Raw genomic sequence first — 19517 nt, 5'->3', positions numbered from 1 at the left:
CCAGTTGTCTTGGGAATCTGGTTCTGTCAATGCAGAATGTTCCAGCCATCCTGTCAGTGTCCCGCAGCTTTTCTGACAGACCAGCTTTCAGTGAAATTTGGTCTCAGGATGAAACTGTGAGGAAGAAGAATCAGATTTTATATTCTGAGTTTCCAAGGCTTATTATGTCAGCCTTTCCTTAGTGACATACGTGGGCTTGGAAAAAATCTTGCTTCCCTGCACAGAAGGTGGTGTTGGATCACTGAGCCCTTTTGCTGCAATGGAGCTAGATCTTTAGCCCTCCCGCAGGCACAGATCTTTCATCCCTTCAGTCATATAATCCAGCAGTTACCTCACTCCTGTAACCATAGTATTGTGACTAGAAGCTCATATTAAATCAATTTTCTGCCCTGTCTTCAAAGTGGGTTTTTTGGGCACTACTACCAACAGTACAGTTCCTGTCCCTTAATTGTGGCCTGATTCTCATTCTGTGTACTGCAAATGTTTGCATTACAAACTTTGTAAGCATTCAGTATTGCTGTGAGCCAACACACACTCTTCTTCGCTATCTGTTGCCATCCTAGTCTAAACAATTAAACTAGGAAGAATATTTTAGGACCTCAGTGAAGAATCCATCCTTATAGAAATACAGTGCAGCCTTGTGTAGCCTTGTATTCAGTTCAATACAAGCAGCTGTTCATTCTGAAAACTCTCCTATACAGGCATACTCCATGCTGTCAAGGAAATTGGCACTTCTTCTACTTGGACTTTTTCATAACTCCACAATACAGCACCTAGCCATGGATAGGACAGTATGTCACAGGCTAGTTTAAGAAAATAGCATAAGAAGTCTAATGAGCTTATATCCCTTAATGCCTGTGCTCTCAGCTGAATCCTTGTAAAAATCCTTCCTAGACATAAACCAGAGGACACTTAGGGCTGATTTAGCCAAACACATCCATCTCTCTCCTAAGGTATGAGGACAGAAAATGCCTCATTGACACTCCAGACATACCCAAGAACTGGGCATTTTCACCTTCATGCTATAATTAAAGCAGAATGATTAAACCCTGGTCACTCTTTTCAGAACAGGAAGTGGAAGAAGCCACCTACAGATGCTAGATTGATAGGGCACAGGGAGACTCGTGTTTGCATCAGCACTGTACTTAACCATTTTGTTTTGATAAGCTTAAGCAGTGCATTTCCCTCTTTCCTGTTTAGCAGTACTCATTTCATGTGCCCCTGTCCTTCTTACCCTATAATTTTGTAATGGAAGCTATAATCACAACCAAGAATTACACAGATAAAATGAAATTATTATTGCTTGTTGGAAAACAAAACAAACAACCTTTGTTCAGATAAATATACCCTCCACTTGCAGCCAATTCAGCCTCCATGTCACCTTCCTCCCTGTAACTACTCTGCCCCCCTTTCCATGCAGGTTGAGCATTCCCTTTGTTAAAAAGGGAGGCCAGGGATTGATCTTGCCCTGGGGAGGGGAGCAATCAGCATACCTGATTGTAATTTCAGGGCAAAAGGCTTTTTCTTCATTTTCTCCCAGCCTGTAAAGCTTCAGTCGAACTAATAAGAATTTGTTGAACTGGTAATAGGATAACCAGAACCCAATAGGATAACCAAAACCAAGCCACTTATTCTTCATTTATCTATTAAATAGCTCACTTTTTACAGTCTTGATAGCTTCTGACAAACCCTAATCACTTATTTGCTACCTCTTTCTGCACTTAAGCCGTCCTGATATTTGCCAGCTATCACTACCAGGTATCCTATCTCCACAAAACCTCCTTTGTCATCTTAACTTTATGCAACTGAATCACCATCCTGGTTCTTCTTCTCTAATCACATCAAGATTAAATTCTGGTTTTTTTTCCTTCAAGACCTTAAGTACCTCCACACTCATCCACATTTCTTACTCAGGTTCATCTAGCATCTCATGTCAGCTATTTTGTCAGCCTGTTTATTTCTTACATAATAGTTTTCCAATCCTTTCATATGCTATCTTTCCTGCACACAGTCCCCAGAATATTTATGTTCAGGCTACCCATATTACATTAGTATTCACTTAACACCAAAAATCAAACCCAGTCATTTTGACTCAGTCATTTCAGTCAATATCCAGCTGATGGATCATATGACCTGGTAATGTTTTATCTTGGCTATCTGTCTAGCAATGCTGTCAGAAGGCTTTGATCAGGCAAAAAAAGAGGATGTATGTGATAAGAGCAGGTAGTTCCAAGTAGAGGGACAAGCATGATCACCGCCAAGGACTGATGAATGCAAGAGACATGATTTCATAAGCCTTTCCATCCATCACAGCTAACTAACTACAAGGAGACTTTGCCAGAATCTGCATGTATTTATGTCAGGCTGGCTTTCTAAATTTGTGCAGTTTATTTAAATAAGAACTACATTCCAGACACTTGTATCCCAGATTTTATATATACTACAATAATAACAATAAAGAGGATATAGATAGATATGTTGTATCATAGGACAGCTCTATTCCCATTGAGAAATTGTGGGAGAATAGACTGTGCGACATTAGGAATGGGGCTGTGGCACAGCCTCATCCCTAATGGGGTGCAGCTGTGTATGACAGGTGACCAGTGTTGAAGGAGACGAAGCATGGAGTGCTGATGTGTATTGATCAATCACAAAAGAGTAAAAGGGCATGCAGATGTTATGCATGTGAGGGAAAAGGGTATAAAAGGTTGTACTGGGGAATAATACAGTGCTGATTCTTGCCACCATTTTTGGCATCAGTTGTGTGTCTACTGTCAGTTGAAGCTCTGTGTGAGGAGCAACTACTGACAAGAAATCAGTGAAGAAATTCTCTGGTGGTAAAAGGGGTAAAGTAGTTTTGAAATCAGTGGAACTCAAATTATTTACAGCAGCAGAGAACACAATCACTACTTTCAGTTTCAAGAATACTGAGAAGAAGGCATTTTAAAAATACATGTATATCCAGCATGTTGAAACTATTGCCCATTTCATTCTGTGAGCCTAGTAATAAAAGCCAAGACAAACTAACTCCAGAATGGTTAAATATTTCTTTGTTACTTGACTAGACAGCATTTGAGCATAATCTCTTCATAATCATGAATTGCTGTTATTATCTGAAGTACAGATGTTCCAGGGAGATTCTCATTTCACTCTACACCAAATATTTCATGGGGCAGTCTACCTGAACATATTTTGTGCTTACTCAAGCACTTGAAGTGGAAGCTAACCCTTGGAATCAGTGAAACCTGAGCTGACAAACTAGATCTGAGCAGAAGTGACTCTTCTTGCCACCTGGAATAAACTTTTCCTCCAGGGTATGAATGGAAACCTGAAAGTTCTCCTAAGAGTTTTCAAAAATGCTTAAATGTTGAACAAGAAATAATGTAAGCAGTTTAATAAAAGTGCAGTTGTAGCAATGCATCTGTATAACAGGCCATTTTGATGCACCAGCCAAACTGTTAGTGAGTAATCTTATCAAGCCACCTGCAGTCTTGTTATTAGAGCCCTCAGGAATTCATCAAGGTTACTGGGAAAAGAACAGGATTAAAATAAGAACAGAGAGCCTGAGAAACTGTCCACAAAGAATCTAAACCCTAGATACAGAAGGCACGATGTGATGATGGACATTTGACCAATTAGATGTCCTAAAGGAGATGCACCTGCCTCCTGAGCAAGTGACTTGGCCAACTGAGAGATGTGTGCCCATGTTGGCCAGAGACTTAGAATCTATAATTGGAGTTGTATTGTAAACAATAAACAGCTTCTGGTGAAATCATACTGGTTTGCTATTCAGTTGCCCTTATCCCCCTGCTTGCAGTCCACAATCTTTTTCTTATTTCTTAAGTAATTTTATTCATAAATTTAACATGTGAAGAAAACCAATGGATGATTAAGCAGTACTGTACACAGGAATAGCATAAAGTTTCTATATGTTGACAGAAAACTGTGAAAATATTTTAGCCTAATCAGATGAGCAAAATCTACTGTGGTATTAATGCATAATTGTAGTTCCAGATAACCCAAACTAAATGGTATGAGTAAAGATGAAATGTATTTAGTAGGAAGGACTACAGTAAATGAACATTCAGTGTAGTCCCCCTAAAACCATTCTGGTTTTATGTCAGAGTCATGACAGGGCATGGCAGGCATTATTTGCACATAATCCCCAGTAATTTCAGTGAATATAGGGTTAAAAATAATTTGATGAACTGACCATTCAGAAAGAAATATTCCAGACTTCATTATTTTGTTTATAGACTTGAACTCCCATGACTGGAATATAATATTCAAGGGCCACCTATTCCAAGCATCCCAACAATGAGGAAGTCAGGCAGAAACACCGGGAGGCTCGTCCAGATGAGCCACAGGTTCTGAGAGAATGGGCAGAGGAAGTGGCTAAGCCACCTTGTTGCATTTGAGAAGTAAGTCATGGCAGTCTGGTGAAGCCATCTGGCAAAGGGGAAGCATAACTACTGCTTTTGGAAAAGCAATAAGGAACACTGTGGGAACCCTGGGTCATAACTTGGTGGGCTAATGGGGCATGTGAATGCACTAATTGTATCCAACAACCATGTGAATTTCTCCTCCGGATTAAGCAGCCTCATCTGCCAAGTTTCATTCCTGGCCACTTTTTTTCTGCCTTCTGCATTGTAAAAGCACACAATTAATTTCTCCAGATTGGGAAACTGCCTCAATATAGTGACCAGCAGGGTCAGTTCACCAGTCTAGTACACTGCGTGAAAACCCACGTGGTAGCAGAAAGGTTGAAGTAGGAGTGGCATCAATTTTTCTATCAAGACTGCACGCTAATTGCACTTCAAAAACTACCCCATCCTTTTCCTTTTCATGATTTTGTCTTCTCCAGCCCTAAACAACTCTAGAGAATTTTCCCAGCCAAATAAAATTAGAATGTCACCTCACAAACTTGCTGGCTTCCCATTCAAATATGCCAAAAATATGGAATATATGTGTTTCTTAGTTATGCAGGTCAACTACCTATTTCTACTTCCCTTTAGCACATACAAACTGTACAGATTACTGATGAAGTCATTAAGTAAGTACATAAATATGTAAATAAAAACATTACAAAAAGCAGCAAGCTACTGCAACGACCCAGCCTGCTCCCATAACAATTACAACAGCAGTATAGCCACCACAGCCTTAGTGCAAGGCAAATTGGTAGGAAAGAGAATAGGTTACAATAAACTAGCAGTGAGAGCTGGGAGGGAGAAGTTTTACGAGGACCAGCAGTATTTAACTGAGGGCTCTTAAATCACAAAAGTAAAGGACTGCTCCGTTGTGGTGAAAGGTTCAAATATGCATGTATCATGCTCAGAAGAGCACATTCAAGCTTCCTGCAACTTCTGTAGTTGCTGCAGGCTATGTGATGCTCACGGTAGCCAACATCTGCCCAACAGCATAATCATAGGGAAGCCACAAATGAATTTCAATTTTTAATAAACATTTCCAGTAAATGCCCCAGAACACAGGTGAGTTTGAAGTCAGCTGACACATCTGAACTTTCTGGTTGGTCCGATAGTTGAGTTCAGTAGAAAACGTGGACAGCAGTTCAAGGCTAGCGTAAGTATAGTGCACATAAATAACAAAATCTGCATTCCTCCTCTAAGTTTCCTCCACCCATTCCTGATTTTGTTTCTCTGATCTCTAGTCAGGACCGAACTTTGTTTTTCTGAGTATAGGTGGAGTCAAATGACTTTTGAGTAGGGGAGGAGGGGATTCTTATAAAATCCGATGCTTACACATCCTGAAGGAGACAAATTGGTTTGTTCGTACAACCAGACAGTAGCTCAGATGAGAAAGATGACCTGGTGGTTTGCAGCACAACTTAAGGACTTACACACAACTGGAAGATAATGGAAGACTTTCATATCCCATACAAACCTTGGCTATCTGAATAAGGTAATTTCTTGAAGCTATACTTGATTTTTGTTGCTTGTAACTGGTTGCTCAGAGCATTCAGCCCCTCTTTTCCACCCTGCTTTGTTAATAAACTGCTATAGATCATACTCATTAGACTGACTCCTTCTAAAATGATGTTATGAAGTTAGAAAGGAAAATTTAATTAAGAGTTCCTCGTGAATTTGTCTGAGCAGCAGTAACTAGTACGACTCTATTGTAGTTGAAGCTCTAGTGACAGGTGAGCATCAGCAGAGCCAGTCTGAGTGTTAGATGAAAATCACAAGCTGATGAATGTGACAAACATAGTGTCTATTCCTTGTCTGTGTACCAAGGCACATGTGTGGAGGAAGTTTCAGCATAAATTACAATTAATTTCCTTTTTTTTCATCTTTCTTCTAATATAACCAATAAAACAAAATTATATTATTTAATCTGTTGTTAACTTATTAAAGAATTACTTTGTATTTAGTTTTATTAGTTCCTGTTTCAGGGTATCAGCCTTTGATAAGAGTATTTTTGTGTCTATGTATATTAAGTATGTTTTTCTTCCTTTTTTTTTTTTTGTAAGTCCAAATCCAAGGTAATAGTATGATATTTGTACTGGAAACCCAAACCAAATGCCCATTACCAAGTCACACTTCTTTATCTAAGTGTGGCATGCTTGCCCTTTTTTGTCTTCTTGGGGAACCTATATCTGTAAAGTATCACCAGCTCACAAGGAGCCCACTCAGTCTCCATTCAGAGAGTGAATACACTTGTCAGGGGAGTTTTAAGTATAAGTTGCATGAAAACAAGAAGTTTAATATTCATTCTAGCAACAGTTTTTTCTTGATTCCACCACCAAGATTTTTTGTAATGTGCAGGAAGTGTATTCAACTCATTTGCTCTTTGTAAAAAGTCAACTAGAACATGGTGCACAAGATAACCAAGTAGAAAAAGCATCTGTCTTCACAAGTTTATGTGGCACTCTAAAATGCAAACAATGAGATAAGCATTTTACAACTTATTTATATTATTGTCTGATAAACTTTTTGAATCATTGGTATGAATCAAAGCAGAAATAGCTTGGAGGACTTGTACAGCATGAATACAGGAACAGCCCTGGTGCCTTAGAAAGTGCCTTTGTAGCTATCCAGGTGCAAAGATAAAGGTTGCACTCTTGACTGCGTGTTCTTGCTGGCAAAATTCACCATGAGCATAATAACACCACTAACAGACCTCTTGCTCTTGTCAGCTCTTGCTGATGCACACAACAAGCAAAGGCTTCCCCGATTTAAGTCCCTCTCTCACAGGACATCTGTTCCAGCTGCCATGAGAAATCTTGGAGGTAGGAGTCAGTGGGATGTTATAAGACAAAATGCTTATGCTTCCAGGCACAGCTTTACATTTTTGGAGGATCTTGTGTATGGCCAGGCACAACAGAAGAAACAGTTTCTCTACAGGTCTTTCCTCCTTTTTATTTAGAAGGTTAGCTCCAGGGACAAAATTAGTAAGTGAAGATATTAATGTTACTTTACTTACTACCTTACAGTTTACCATTACTCAATAGCTAAGAGCAAAATGAGATCCTGTGTAGGTTTTTTTAGCTTAGGGTGTTTGCAATTACATAATCTTATAATAAACTTTCTCTTGCAAGTGAAGGGGGAAGACAGCAAAGCATGGCATCGAAAACATGTTCCCATATTGTAATATCTATGCTTTCTTCAGGCATTCCAACAATTCCCTATAGTATGTAGCTGCACTGTTTTCATATCCATAGGGCTGCTGAAAAATAACTACCTCATTAATTAATAATGTAGCTGAAATTGTAATTTCATTTTGGAGCTACCTGTAACACTGTGATCATTAAAAGCAACCGAAGGATGAATCCTGAGCTGTGACATAAAAGATGTCATAAGGAAACATACTGTTCATTGACGTTTTGTGATCAGTAAGGCCCAATTTTTACTTCTGCTGGGACAGAGTTTGCATAATGAAAGTGAAGGGTGATGGGTGGTGTCATGCAGATTTTATCATGCCTGTTTTAGTCTCACTATTGCCTGGTAAGTAGCAGGATTTCTTCTGTCTGTCTTGTGGCACAAATCATAATCCCTTGCCCAGGCATGTCCATGCAAAATGCAGAAATATCAGTATCATTCTGCCTAGGCAGGCTTATTTAGCTTGAGTGTTGCATCTTTTTCATGTTCTTCCAGGCTTCAGACAAAATTATGACCATGCTACTTGAACTCAGCATTGTTAGAAGACATGGCTACACCTTGATATAATTTCTGTTTTTTCTTATGTTAAACTGAGCACTCAGACAGATATTAATGCTTCCAACTTCACAAAATGTATTACCTTTGAAAGTATTACCTGCATTTGACAACCAAGGAAACAGGCACAGCAAGATCTAACAACCTGCTTAAGGTCACATAGAAACTGTGGGAATGAAAACCTGAATCTTTCATACAGACCCCAACACAAGGCAGTCTCTCCCTCTCTTGTGGCTGTTCTAAGATTTTTTTAAGACATGTGTCCAGTGCCATGTCAGTCCGGACATACGGCAGTAGAATGATTTTGCTTCTGATGCCTACAAGGCTCTGACGGCTTCTTCTCCCCACCCTGCTGCAGTGATTCAGATCCTCCTGAGATCATGTACCAAAATGGAGTAAATCACAGGACTAGTGACTGCTTCTTTGTACTGGATAATTTCAAGTTACTGGTATGGACTCCTTCATGCAGCTCTTTTTTTCCTCAGCTGCACACAGGGTAGATAATTTAAAATATAGTACATCAACTATCTCAAGTTCCCATTTTCCTCCTGAGATAGGTCTTTTTTGATCTTCTGCATGTTGTACAATATCCCTGCTCAGAATTTAGTGTCCATGAAGAAACCAGAAAAATGTATGAATATTTCTCTGCCTCCAGCCAGATCCCATGTCCTCCATGCACTGCATGATTACTTCATGTTTATCACAAAACTTCTAAGGGGAAATATGCTTTTTCAGTTTTGGGTTTAATAAGATGTTCTTGCCTATGAATATATCTTTGCAAGGATGGATGTGCACTATTTAGGCAAAAATGCTTGGCATTGCAGGAACTATTAATATTTATAAATGCTAAAATGTTGATGACCCTAAAATTCTTCTATCTTTGAAAAATCTTCATGTCTGAATATTTTCCCTTTGTCTTCTCTCATTTGTTCACATCTGCATGCTTCTTTTGTGTAGTTGATTTTTTTTTTTCTTTTTTTTTTTCTTTTTTTTCTTTCTTTATTCAGTCTTCTGTCTCTTGGGGCATCTGTCCAGGTAATATTTTCAGTCAAACCACTGTAATGAATGTTGTATTTTAACTTGGTAATTACCTGTGTAAGCCATTCCTAGAATATTTTAATTAATTTCTTTAACAATCGGCCTTCTACCAATTTGCAGATCTCATCACCATCACTACCACTCCAGATAAAAAAAGAAAAAGAAAAAAACAACCCAAAACCCAGAGAAGATCTAACAATTGGAAGAGATGCAGGCTAAAGACAGCAATCCACCAGATGGTGGCTATGGATGGGTTGTGGTAGTGTCAGCCTTCATGGTGATGGGCCTCACTGTTGCTGTCCTCAAGACTTTTGGTCTGTTCTTTGTTGAAATCCAGCAGCACTTTGATGAACTTGCAAGCACCACTTCCTGGATCACATCAGTAACTATTGCCATCTTTCATTTAGGAGGTAGGTAGCAGTACCCCTCTAGCATTTTATTTTAATATTAACTACCTGAGCAAGTTTGGAAATCTTCCTTAAAAAAAACAAACTCAGAAATATTTAAGGTCTAGACTTCCTCCTTCTGTCTCTATAGGAAATACAGAAAATTTTCAGAAAATTGGCATTTGCTGCCTCCAATATAGAATGGGTTAATAACAGAACTCTATAGACCATTACAGGAATTGATTGCCTGAAAAAACATCATGTACCTAAACTTATGATTAAGTTTTGCTATAGACTTTGAGTTAATAATTCTAATAGCCACAGGACTTGTTGAATCAAGCTCCTAAACCAGTTTGTGCAAGATCACCGATCTCAGAGTGACTTTCACTTTTTCAAAGCACTTCAAAATACAAGGATTGTGACCCCATCTATCAGGTAAGCCATCTGCTACCAAAATTATTCTCAGTCCTGCTTTTTCCCATTTCTTTTTATCTTCACGACAATCCCCTTTATTTGCATGTATTACCAATTCTGTGTCTTCTTTACCTCTCTTATTATGATTCCAAGTTATTGACCTACCAGAAGACTCACAGAGATAAAAAGAAAAAAAAATCATTTCACTCAGAGAGAGCACAATAAAGACATGAGCACGCAAGCAGAGAGTAGGGAAAGAGAGAGTGAACAATCCATGTCAAAGGCAGTGAGCTATGGGAACAGGTCAAATACCACATCACACCAAATGAAGGAGGGAAAATTAGGAAACATACTGTGTTTGACTCAACTTGGTTGTTTAGAGCGTCCTTAGTGCCCCTGTAAACTGCATGATCCTTCACATGATGTGAGGATTCCAAACATGTGCAGGCTTGAACTGTACAGAACTTGGGAAGTCTGCTCTGCATATTCTCATAGAGATATATGGTTGCAATAGGTAAAAATCCTTACATAATAAATGCTATTATAATTTTGTTTCTGAAGACACTTCATTGCATAGACACTGTATAATTACATACATCCTACTCAGTCCACACCTATCACTATTATTGCTTGGAACTGCAGTACTTCCAAACATCAAGAGCAACTGATCTTTCTTTGAAAAATGTTTTCAGAAGGAAAAAAGAGTAACCCAAAGTCAAAGTAAAAAGATAAAATAAGTCATGAGATTTTATCAGTTTTATAAACTGTTATCCTTAATGCCTGCTTTCCAGTGACATAATTAACTGAAAAAAAATTTGAAAAACCTGCTTCACAGACCACAGAAATGAATAAATGGTAATCTATCAATTTGGTTTACAAATTAGACATATCACTGACATATTGTGATACTATTTTGTCATTCAGGCATTTAAACTTCATGAGAAGAAAAAGCCAGCAAAGGAGGGAAAAGCTTAACAGTACTGTTTAATTAGGCTTTGTTTTGTTATAGCATATATTTACATTGTATAGGAATGTATCAAGGAATAGAGAATATGATACAATAATATCAAGTATAAGCCAGCAAAATTATATTTGCCTAGCCAGGTGTGAGATCAGCCTACTTCAAGGAAGGCAGCTGTAATTTTCAACCAAAATTGTCTTTCATCCTTTGAAATCCTTTGAAAATAATCCTCTTTCAGTGAATAAAGCTTGGTGGTCAAACATTCCAAACGCCCTCTGTATAATAGTTTATAAATGTCTCAGGTAAATACATAATTGTCCTCATCTTCTTCTGCCTTTGCTTCATTTATAGGGACCACAAGACTTCCTGAAGAAGATCACCAGAGCCTCCAGTTCTTTGAGCATGTTTCCTGGCCTGGCTTAGTCTTTCTTAATGTGTATCTATGGGAAATCTTAAGTGTCACTTGGCTCAGTATGAAGGATGATCACAGAATTATTATTTTTTCCTATTGGGATCCTTTCAACAGCAGGTCTGTTTCTTGTGTCGAAGGAGAGCCTGTTCTTCTACTCCCAAGGTCTGCACTTGCAACAGGCTGTTCAGTTTACCACAGCAAGGATTCTCCCCATCATCTTCACCAGCCTTCTCTCGGTACTGATGTACACCTCCCAACACCTTCTTCTTTGCACTCTGGTTGCCATCCCTTTCTATTTGCTTGTACATTTTCTGTGTGTTGCCCTTATCCTTTCAGACTTTGGAGTCAAGCTATTTTACCCATTTCCAGTTCTGTGGCTAGCTTCTTTCTTTCTCTTGCTACCCCATGTTTAATTTCTGCCTGTTTATTCTCCTCATTTGACATTTAAAAATTGAGATTTCGTAATAATTCTGCTCCAGCTGCAGATCTTTTTCTTGTCTTTAAGAACTCTCAGGGATATTATCCTGCTTTATTCATGGACATGGATGTTGTCTACTTTTCTCTTCTTTTTTTAATCATATTGTGTGATTCACCAGCTGTAGGTACTTTATCATGTCTCATCAACTACATCTTAAGATAATGATGGAATTTCAGTATCATTTTTACATACTTACAAAATTAGGAGATTTTTTTGCTGTAAAAGCTGATGAGACATTTGAGGTTTGTATAACTCCTGCCAGGTTTTTCTGCTGTCAGACAATGTATATCCTGCAGGTTTTGCAACAACTAATACTCTGTCAGGTTTATTTCACTCATCCTAGCTACCAAATTCTCTTAATTCTGATCTTAATACAGGTGAATGTACAACAACCTGCCCCTACAAACTACTACGGAACCTCCCTTGCAGGCTGCTCTCTCTTAATCAGTGTCTTCCTACTTATTTCAATTTGGAAACATGGTCCCGATTAACCGAATTCAGTTTTACGCATGAACTCCAGTTCCAAGGATACTTATAACAGATGTAGGGAGCTGGTTCATGCCAGGCGGTCCTTGAGAACCCCCTAGTGGCCATGGCTATTTAAAGAAATCCTATGGCCTTGACCTCGACTCAGCAATGCTGATGGAAAGAACAGCCAGGCAGTAAAACTCAACCTCAACTAAGCAGCAACCCCTGACATTTCAGATGTTTCCAGACAGTGACTAGAGACCAAAGCAGCTGCTGCACCATCAGATCTGTACCACTTCACCTTTGCCCTTGTGTTGAAGAGCTCCTGCACTCTGTTTAGAGAAACTGTAAATAAAGATTTTAAAAATGAACTGCCAATTTTCTGTACAAGTGTTACCACAAAATAAACCATAATTTTTGGTCCTTTATAAACTTTTAAAATTCCATTAACAATTGATTTTTGCAAAATTCTAGAAAACAAAATTTAGTTTTGTCCAGAAAGTTTTCATGCCAGCCATATCAATAACACATTCTCAATAGCACAGTTTTTATAGATGAAACTATAGATTCTGTGGCCAAAGTTTCAGTTTCTGCTAAAACAGTCCACTAAGGTGGGAGAGTGTGCCGATCTGTTGGGAGGTGGCAGGGCTCTGCAGAGAGACCTGGAATGATTGGATGGATGGGCAGAGTCCAGTGGGATGAAGTTTAGTAAGTCCAAGTGCTGAGTCCTGCATTTTGGCCACAAACCCCCCTGCAACACTACAGGCTGGGGACGGTGTGGCTGGACAGTGCCCAGGCAGAAAGAGACCTGGGGGTGCTGGTGACAGCGGCTGGACATGAGCCAGCAGTGTGCCCTGGTGGCCAAGAAGGCCAAGGACATCCTGGCCTGGATCAGGAACAGTGTGGCCAGCAGGGGCAGGGAGGTCGTTCTTCCCCTGCACTCGGCCCTGCTGAGGCCACAGCTCCAGTGCTGGGTCCAGCTCTGTCCCCTCAGTTCAGGAAGGACATTGAGACACTTGAGCACATCCAGGGGAGGCAACGAGGCTGGAGAGGGGCTTGGAGCACAAGGCCTGTGAGGAACGGCTGAGGGAGCTGGGGGTGTTTATCCTGGAGAAGAGGAGACTCAGAGGTGACCTTATCACTCTCTACAGCTCCCTGAAAGGTGGCTGTGCTCAGGTGGGGTTGGTCTCTTTCTCCAGGCAGCAACTGACAGAACGAGAGGACACAGTCCTGAGCTGCACCAAGGGAAATATAGGCTGGATATTAGGGAAAAGTTTTTTACTTTTAGTGATAAAGTACTGGAATGGTCTGCCCAAGGAGGTGGTGGAATCACCATCCCCAGATGTGTTCAAAAAAATACTGGATGTGGCACTCAGTTTAGTTGAGGTGTTAGGGCATGGGTTGGACTCGATGATCATGAAGGTCTCTTCCAACCGAGTGATTCTATGATTCTGTGAGGTTCTGTCCTGTTGGTAGTTGTATACTTATATGAAAATCAGTAGAATTGTCCTACTACAAGGAAGGCACTATAATGCTCCTTCCCTTTAAAAGAGTCCACATATGTTGAATATATTTTCAAATCTGTGCCTCGGGGACAGTAATTTCTCTATCAGCAAGGATACAATTTTGAAATTTTGATTGACCTCCTACCCCATCCAGGACAATTAAGGCTGTTTGTGTCAAGCATAATAAGGGTAGTCCTCCTCAAAATGTTTTATTTATTTGGCCATGTTGATCAGATTAATGTTCCTAATGTATTTTTCTTTCTCCAATTCTTCTGCTGATCCAGCCCCTGTTGCCAGTTCATTGTGTGTACAATATAACCATCGGACGGTTGTGATCACTGGAGGACTTCTGGCTTTTTCAGGAATGGCATTGGGATTTTTTGGACTCAACATGGTCTGGATGTATGCAACGACCGGCTTCCTACAGGGTATGAATTTATGGCTTTATGGCTTTCTTCCACCAGCAACTTATTTGAGGGTGCTAGTGGTAGGAGTTTTAAAATCTGGTAGCTATTTTGACTTTATGAGCAGCCAGAATAAGCAATGCTCTTTAAAAGTGATTTCCCTTCTGTCCCACTCTGGAAATAAGAATTTGTACAGGAAACCTGCATCAACAAAAGAGACAAATATTTAGATGCCAGTAATTTACACCTGCAAATTATATGCAAGCAGAAAATTGTTTTATTTTTGACTCAGAGATCAGAGCTTTGTGAAAATTTAAAAAGTCTTCATAAAGGGTACTGAAGTAAAAAGACATTGAAATCCCAAATTCTGTACTTTCTATCAACTTATCTTATGTTTTGAATAGAGTCCAAGGCTTTCATTTGATTCCAATCCGTTCCTTTACCCCACAAAAAAACAGTACAGAAAACTGTTTCCAACAGCTAGCAGATTTTCCTGGAACAGGAAGTAAAGCTAGCAAAGAATAAAATAAACCATTCCAAATTCCACACTGGATGCCTGAGAAAATGTCTGGAATTTGAGCCCTTTGGCAGTCCTAGGCTGCCAAAGAGTCTAGGGAGGCATCAAAATAATCCTTAGTTCGAGCAGATTTTAAGTTTGCTCAAAGCAGTCGAGCAAGAAAAAGAAGAGCAAATAGAGGCAATACACCAACTTCCTTCATGTCCTGCCTCACTGTCTACCCTGAACACAGCTCAGCTTAACCTGCTGGTCTGACCTAGTACCAGCCTTAACACAGACAGCATGGACATTGAAATCTGCCTAGCTTCAACCCCATGACCATGTGATTTCTCACGCACTGACAAAGCTGAGAAACCAATCTTTTTTTTTTTTTTTAAGTGAGAATATAATAATGTATATATTTCATGCTCTGCTTTTTCACTTGAATATATACCACTTATAGAATATAATGTCACAAATATGCCCTTATATCTACTCCATCTAAGTTCATGCTTCTTCTAGGCAAAAATGTTTTCCTTCTAGCACTTTTTAACTTTGCCAATGTAGAAGCACTGGCTGCTTTAATTTCCACCTTCACAAAATACCTCAATAGTGTCTAACTAAGTGCTATTTTTCTTGGTGTTTTTCAGGTCTTGGCATTTCTTTTTCGTGGACACCAGCCATTAGCATTGTTAGCCACTATTTCTCGAAGAAAAGGGCTTTGGCCAATGCCATTGCCAGTGCTGGAGAATGTGCCTTTGCATTCATGTTTGGGCCATTTTTCCAGTGGTTGATTAGTCAGTATGGATGGGAAGGTTCCCTCTTGATCATAGGTGCCATCCAACTCAATATTTGTGTCTGTGGAGTACTGATGCGACCCCTGGCAAGCAGCTGCCTCCTTGAGGCCAGCCACTGTGAAACTGAAACACCACCTGGAAATGGTGCATCCAGGAGAGACAAAGAAGATAAGTCGCCCATCATGCACAAAACCTTCAACTGGATGCTTGTGAGGCGAACAGAATTTGTACTTTATGCAATTTTTGGTATATTAGCTGCTATGAGCTTTTTTGTTCCTCCATTATTTTTAGTTCCACTTAGCTACAGCCTGGGAATAGATGAATCATGGACTGCATCCCTCCTATCCATTCTGGCTATGGTGGACTTTGGAGGCAGATTGCTGTGTGGCTGGTATGCCAACCTCCACCTTACCAAAACCATTCATTTGCTGGCAATGACAATTACATTGATCAGTACTTCCCTGATGCTGTTGCCACTGGCTAACAATTACCTTTCCTTGGCAATATTCACTGGCTTCTACGGATTCTTCTTTGGTACAACAGTCGCCATTCACATTACAGTGCTGGCAGATGTTGTAGGCATGCCAGAATTTGACAGTGCTCTGGGGCTTTTCATGCTCATTCGAAGCACTGGAGGTTTTGTAGGGCCTCCACTTGCAGGTAAGTTAAGACAACTCACTGCCAAATATAGTTTACAAGAAGAAAGAGGAATGGTAATACAAACTGAAAAGATCTGGGTCTGCACTCAAATTTCCCCCTTTTTTAGCTCAGGGGTATCTGCACCAAGGAGTACATAAAAACATAGTCCGTTTAAATCCACTCCAAAATACCTTGCTCCCTCTCTTCTGTGTGATTTTCAACAAGAAAGAGGGATGAAAGGCAGGGTTCACATGGTGGTCCTGTTTCCTGGATCCCACATGATGCCACTTGATGGCCTCCAACTATCTTGCTAGGAAAGTGTGCCTCTGGGACAAGCAGCAGACACACACTTTCAGAGAAGAAACTGAAATTTGAGACTAGTGATGTTGCACAAATGCTAGTATTGTTGGGAGGGTTTCTACAGAAGTTCAGATTGAACAGCCTGAAACATTAGGCTATGCAAACCTCAAGGAAACTTTCAGAGAAATGCCTGGTGGTTTTAGGCAACATTTGAGCCAACCAGTATAATAAATAGGGAAGGCAACACATAAGAACAGTGGGAAGAGAGAGCAGACAATGAGACAGCACATGGATTTATGGGCTGGCAACAAGATATAGTCATCTTGGAAAAATGCAAGACAAATGAACTGCAAGCTGTAGAAACTTTAAAAAGTGATACAGCAAAAAAAATTGACCAGTGTGACTTGTACAATGCAGATCTGAGTCCTCATCCAAAGACCATTGTTAACACATTGCAAGTGCCTTTTGTGGTAATGATATCACTAATGGGTTGCAAATGAATCAGACTGAATACTGGAACATTTTCATTCACTTTTGAAAATACAGGAACCAGGAAAATTTGTAGAGGGTTTGAGACAGAACAGTATCAAAAATGTGTGGAAAGATCTGAATAAAATATAGTTTATAGTGGCTGGGCACTAGTACTGATTACCTGGGAATCACTGTGGCCCCTTTTTGTGTATTTAGTAAACTACAAAGAATTTATGGAAGAGCAGGGAACCCAAAGTGCCTCTTGAGCTCTCCTCTCCTCCTTTGAGTCTAAAACGAAAATATTTGAGTTCCTGATCCTTGTGCCTATATAGGGCTGATCTTAGTTTAGAATATGGGCTAGGGAGTACCCTAATCATGGGAAAACTTCCCCCAAGCAAGCAGTCTTCATCACAGCCCACAAAGGAATGTGCCATCAAACCCACAGGGCAGCTGACACACTGCTGCAGTGTGTCACTGTACTAGAGATGTTTCAGTATAATACACAATGGCATTCCATATTTTGGTTGGCTTAAACCTCCCTGAAAACCAAGGTCTTTTTGTTAACATCTGTGACTCTCTATAAAATGATGAACTGGAAACCTGTAACACATCAGACAAATTCTCCAAATTTGTCTCCACCAGATGAATTTACTTTCCTTTTTAAACTCAGTCGTGCTGTAGTTATGGTCCAAATTACAGCAACTGGTGACAGCTACAGAACAGAACAGAACATGGAGCTACTCACATACACAGCTGCATGGTCTGTCTTTTTTTCTGCCAATACGTGCACTGTCTGCCACATGTTAGGTTGCAAAGTGCTTCAAACTGTGCAATATATTGTTTCACCAGCAATTCATATATAAAAAGCAATGAGATGTCAATTGTGTTTCAAACTGAAAAATGCTATAGTGAGGTGATGTTCCATGTGCTCATGATGTAGAAATCTGCAAGAAAAGTATGCATCCAGCACACTGCCTTTGTAAGAGGACATACCCACACTGCTGAGGTAATTTACATTAGCCTGTTTTCCATCAGTCACACTCCTGTCGTTTGTTTCTCTCTAGGTCTGATTGTGGACATGGCTGGAGATTACAGAGCAGGCTTCTACATGGCAGGAGCCACTCTTGTCCTATCAGCTGGATTTTTGATTATTTTAGATCGACTCCAACAGAGAAAAAAAAGAGGAAGCAAGATCAGAACTAAACCAGAAAAGTCAACATTACCCTACCCTTCCCTCCATATCCTGAAACATCAGACCAGAAGGTATTGAGAGCATAATGTAGTGCTGTGACTACATGAGACCTCTGACAGCATTTCAGGACATATGGAAGTGTTTTATTTTTGCCAAACTCACTGTTATTAGGATTTACAAATGAATGGAAGTTTCAGGTAGGACTGTTTGAAACAAAGGAAGAAAGTAATTAATTTACATGCAAACTACAGCAGTAACCATTACCATATTATTTTGATATTGAAGTTGCTATTTGACTATGCAAGTCTTCAGCAGAGTCCCACAGGGCCATGCTAGGAGAACTAGGGAAACCATGGTCTAAATTAAATTCCCATGAAGCAATTGTGCAGTAGATAGAAAACCTACCCCCAAATGCAGACTGCAGCTATCACTAAAAAAGTGGAAGAGGCATCAGCTCATAAATGTTTACTTGGGGAAGTAGTGCCCAGTATTTTCTGTAAACAAGTTGGATTTGAAAGCATAAGTAAATGAATACAGTTTTGAGCTAAAGGGTTTGCAGGTATTCTACAGAGCAGTGCTGGAATAAGATAAACAAATAAGCTATAAAAGGTAAAAGTTATATGAGTAATAGAATACAGTAGAGAGAAATGCATTCCTAAAGAACAGAAGTAAAAAACGAAATACACCCACACAAAATGAAGAAGGATTAATGAATAGTAGAGGAAAGACTACAGTGGACTTCAAACTCAGAAAGAATCCCAAATGCATCACTGTATTAAAAATAGTATATTGTCTTTCTGTGTTAGGGTAACATAGAGGAGATAATGATGCTTGCAAAGCTTTAACTGGAAGAAGTACATGAGTTGCAAAGAATTAAGTGGAACATAAATGAGAAAATTAAGAAAACAGTCTAAGAAAAAAGTATAAGAAATGAAGTTCAGAAGACAAAAATTTTTTGTCTTCTGAATAGGACATGAGAACAGACTTCAAATCCATAATAGGCTGAGATAAAGAAAATATGATTCATTCCTTTCCTTGTTAAGAGAACTGGTAATTGATATAATTCACAAAAAGGTGGTAATGTAATAGGGAAAAAGCTTCACTGCAGCCTATTACGATACAAAGCAGGCTATGGGGAGAATACAAAAACACTGAGATATCAGAGAATAGGTAACACACGATCAAGGATCTAAATATATGTGCTTCAGAGTAGTAGGATGGGCTAGATGACTCCTGAGGTCCCCTTCAGTCCCACATTCCAGTAATCCTAAGGCAAATACTTTGACTAAACACTCTATTTATAAGAATAAAAAAAGAGTCTGTATCCAAACAACTGGTTTTTTTGTAATTTTACTCTATCAGGGGGAAGACAGAATTTAAGGGAG

The 19517-nt window shown here is 39.5% G+C and overlaps 1 protein-coding gene across 1 annotated transcript; it reads left to right on the top strand.

Moving 5' to 3' along the window:
• The first annotated feature begins 7833 nt into the window (after positions 1-7833).
• Positions 7834-18210, top strand: LOC134564547 (monocarboxylate transporter 13-like). The gene is made up of 4 exons (XM_063423441.1): positions 7834-9619; positions 14118-14261; positions 15384-16190; positions 18005-18210. The coding sequence occupies exons 1-4, from the start codon at positions 9418-9420 to the stop codon at positions 18208-18210; spliced, it is 1359 nt and encodes a 452-aa protein (XP_063279511.1). The 5' UTR covers positions 7834-9417.
• The last annotated feature ends 1307 nt before the right edge of the window (positions 18211-19517 follow it).

Source organism: Prinia subflava, chromosome Z (assembly GCF_021018805.1).
Source record: "Prinia subflava isolate CZ2003 ecotype Zambia chromosome Z, Cam_Psub_1.2, whole genome shotgun sequence".
In the NCBI taxonomy this organism is placed as follows: domain Eukaryota; kingdom Metazoa; phylum Chordata; class Aves; order Passeriformes; family Cisticolidae; genus Prinia; species Prinia subflava.
The sequence above is the reverse complement of the archived record's forward strand: the minus strand, read 5'-3'. Positions and strand labels throughout refer to the sequence as shown.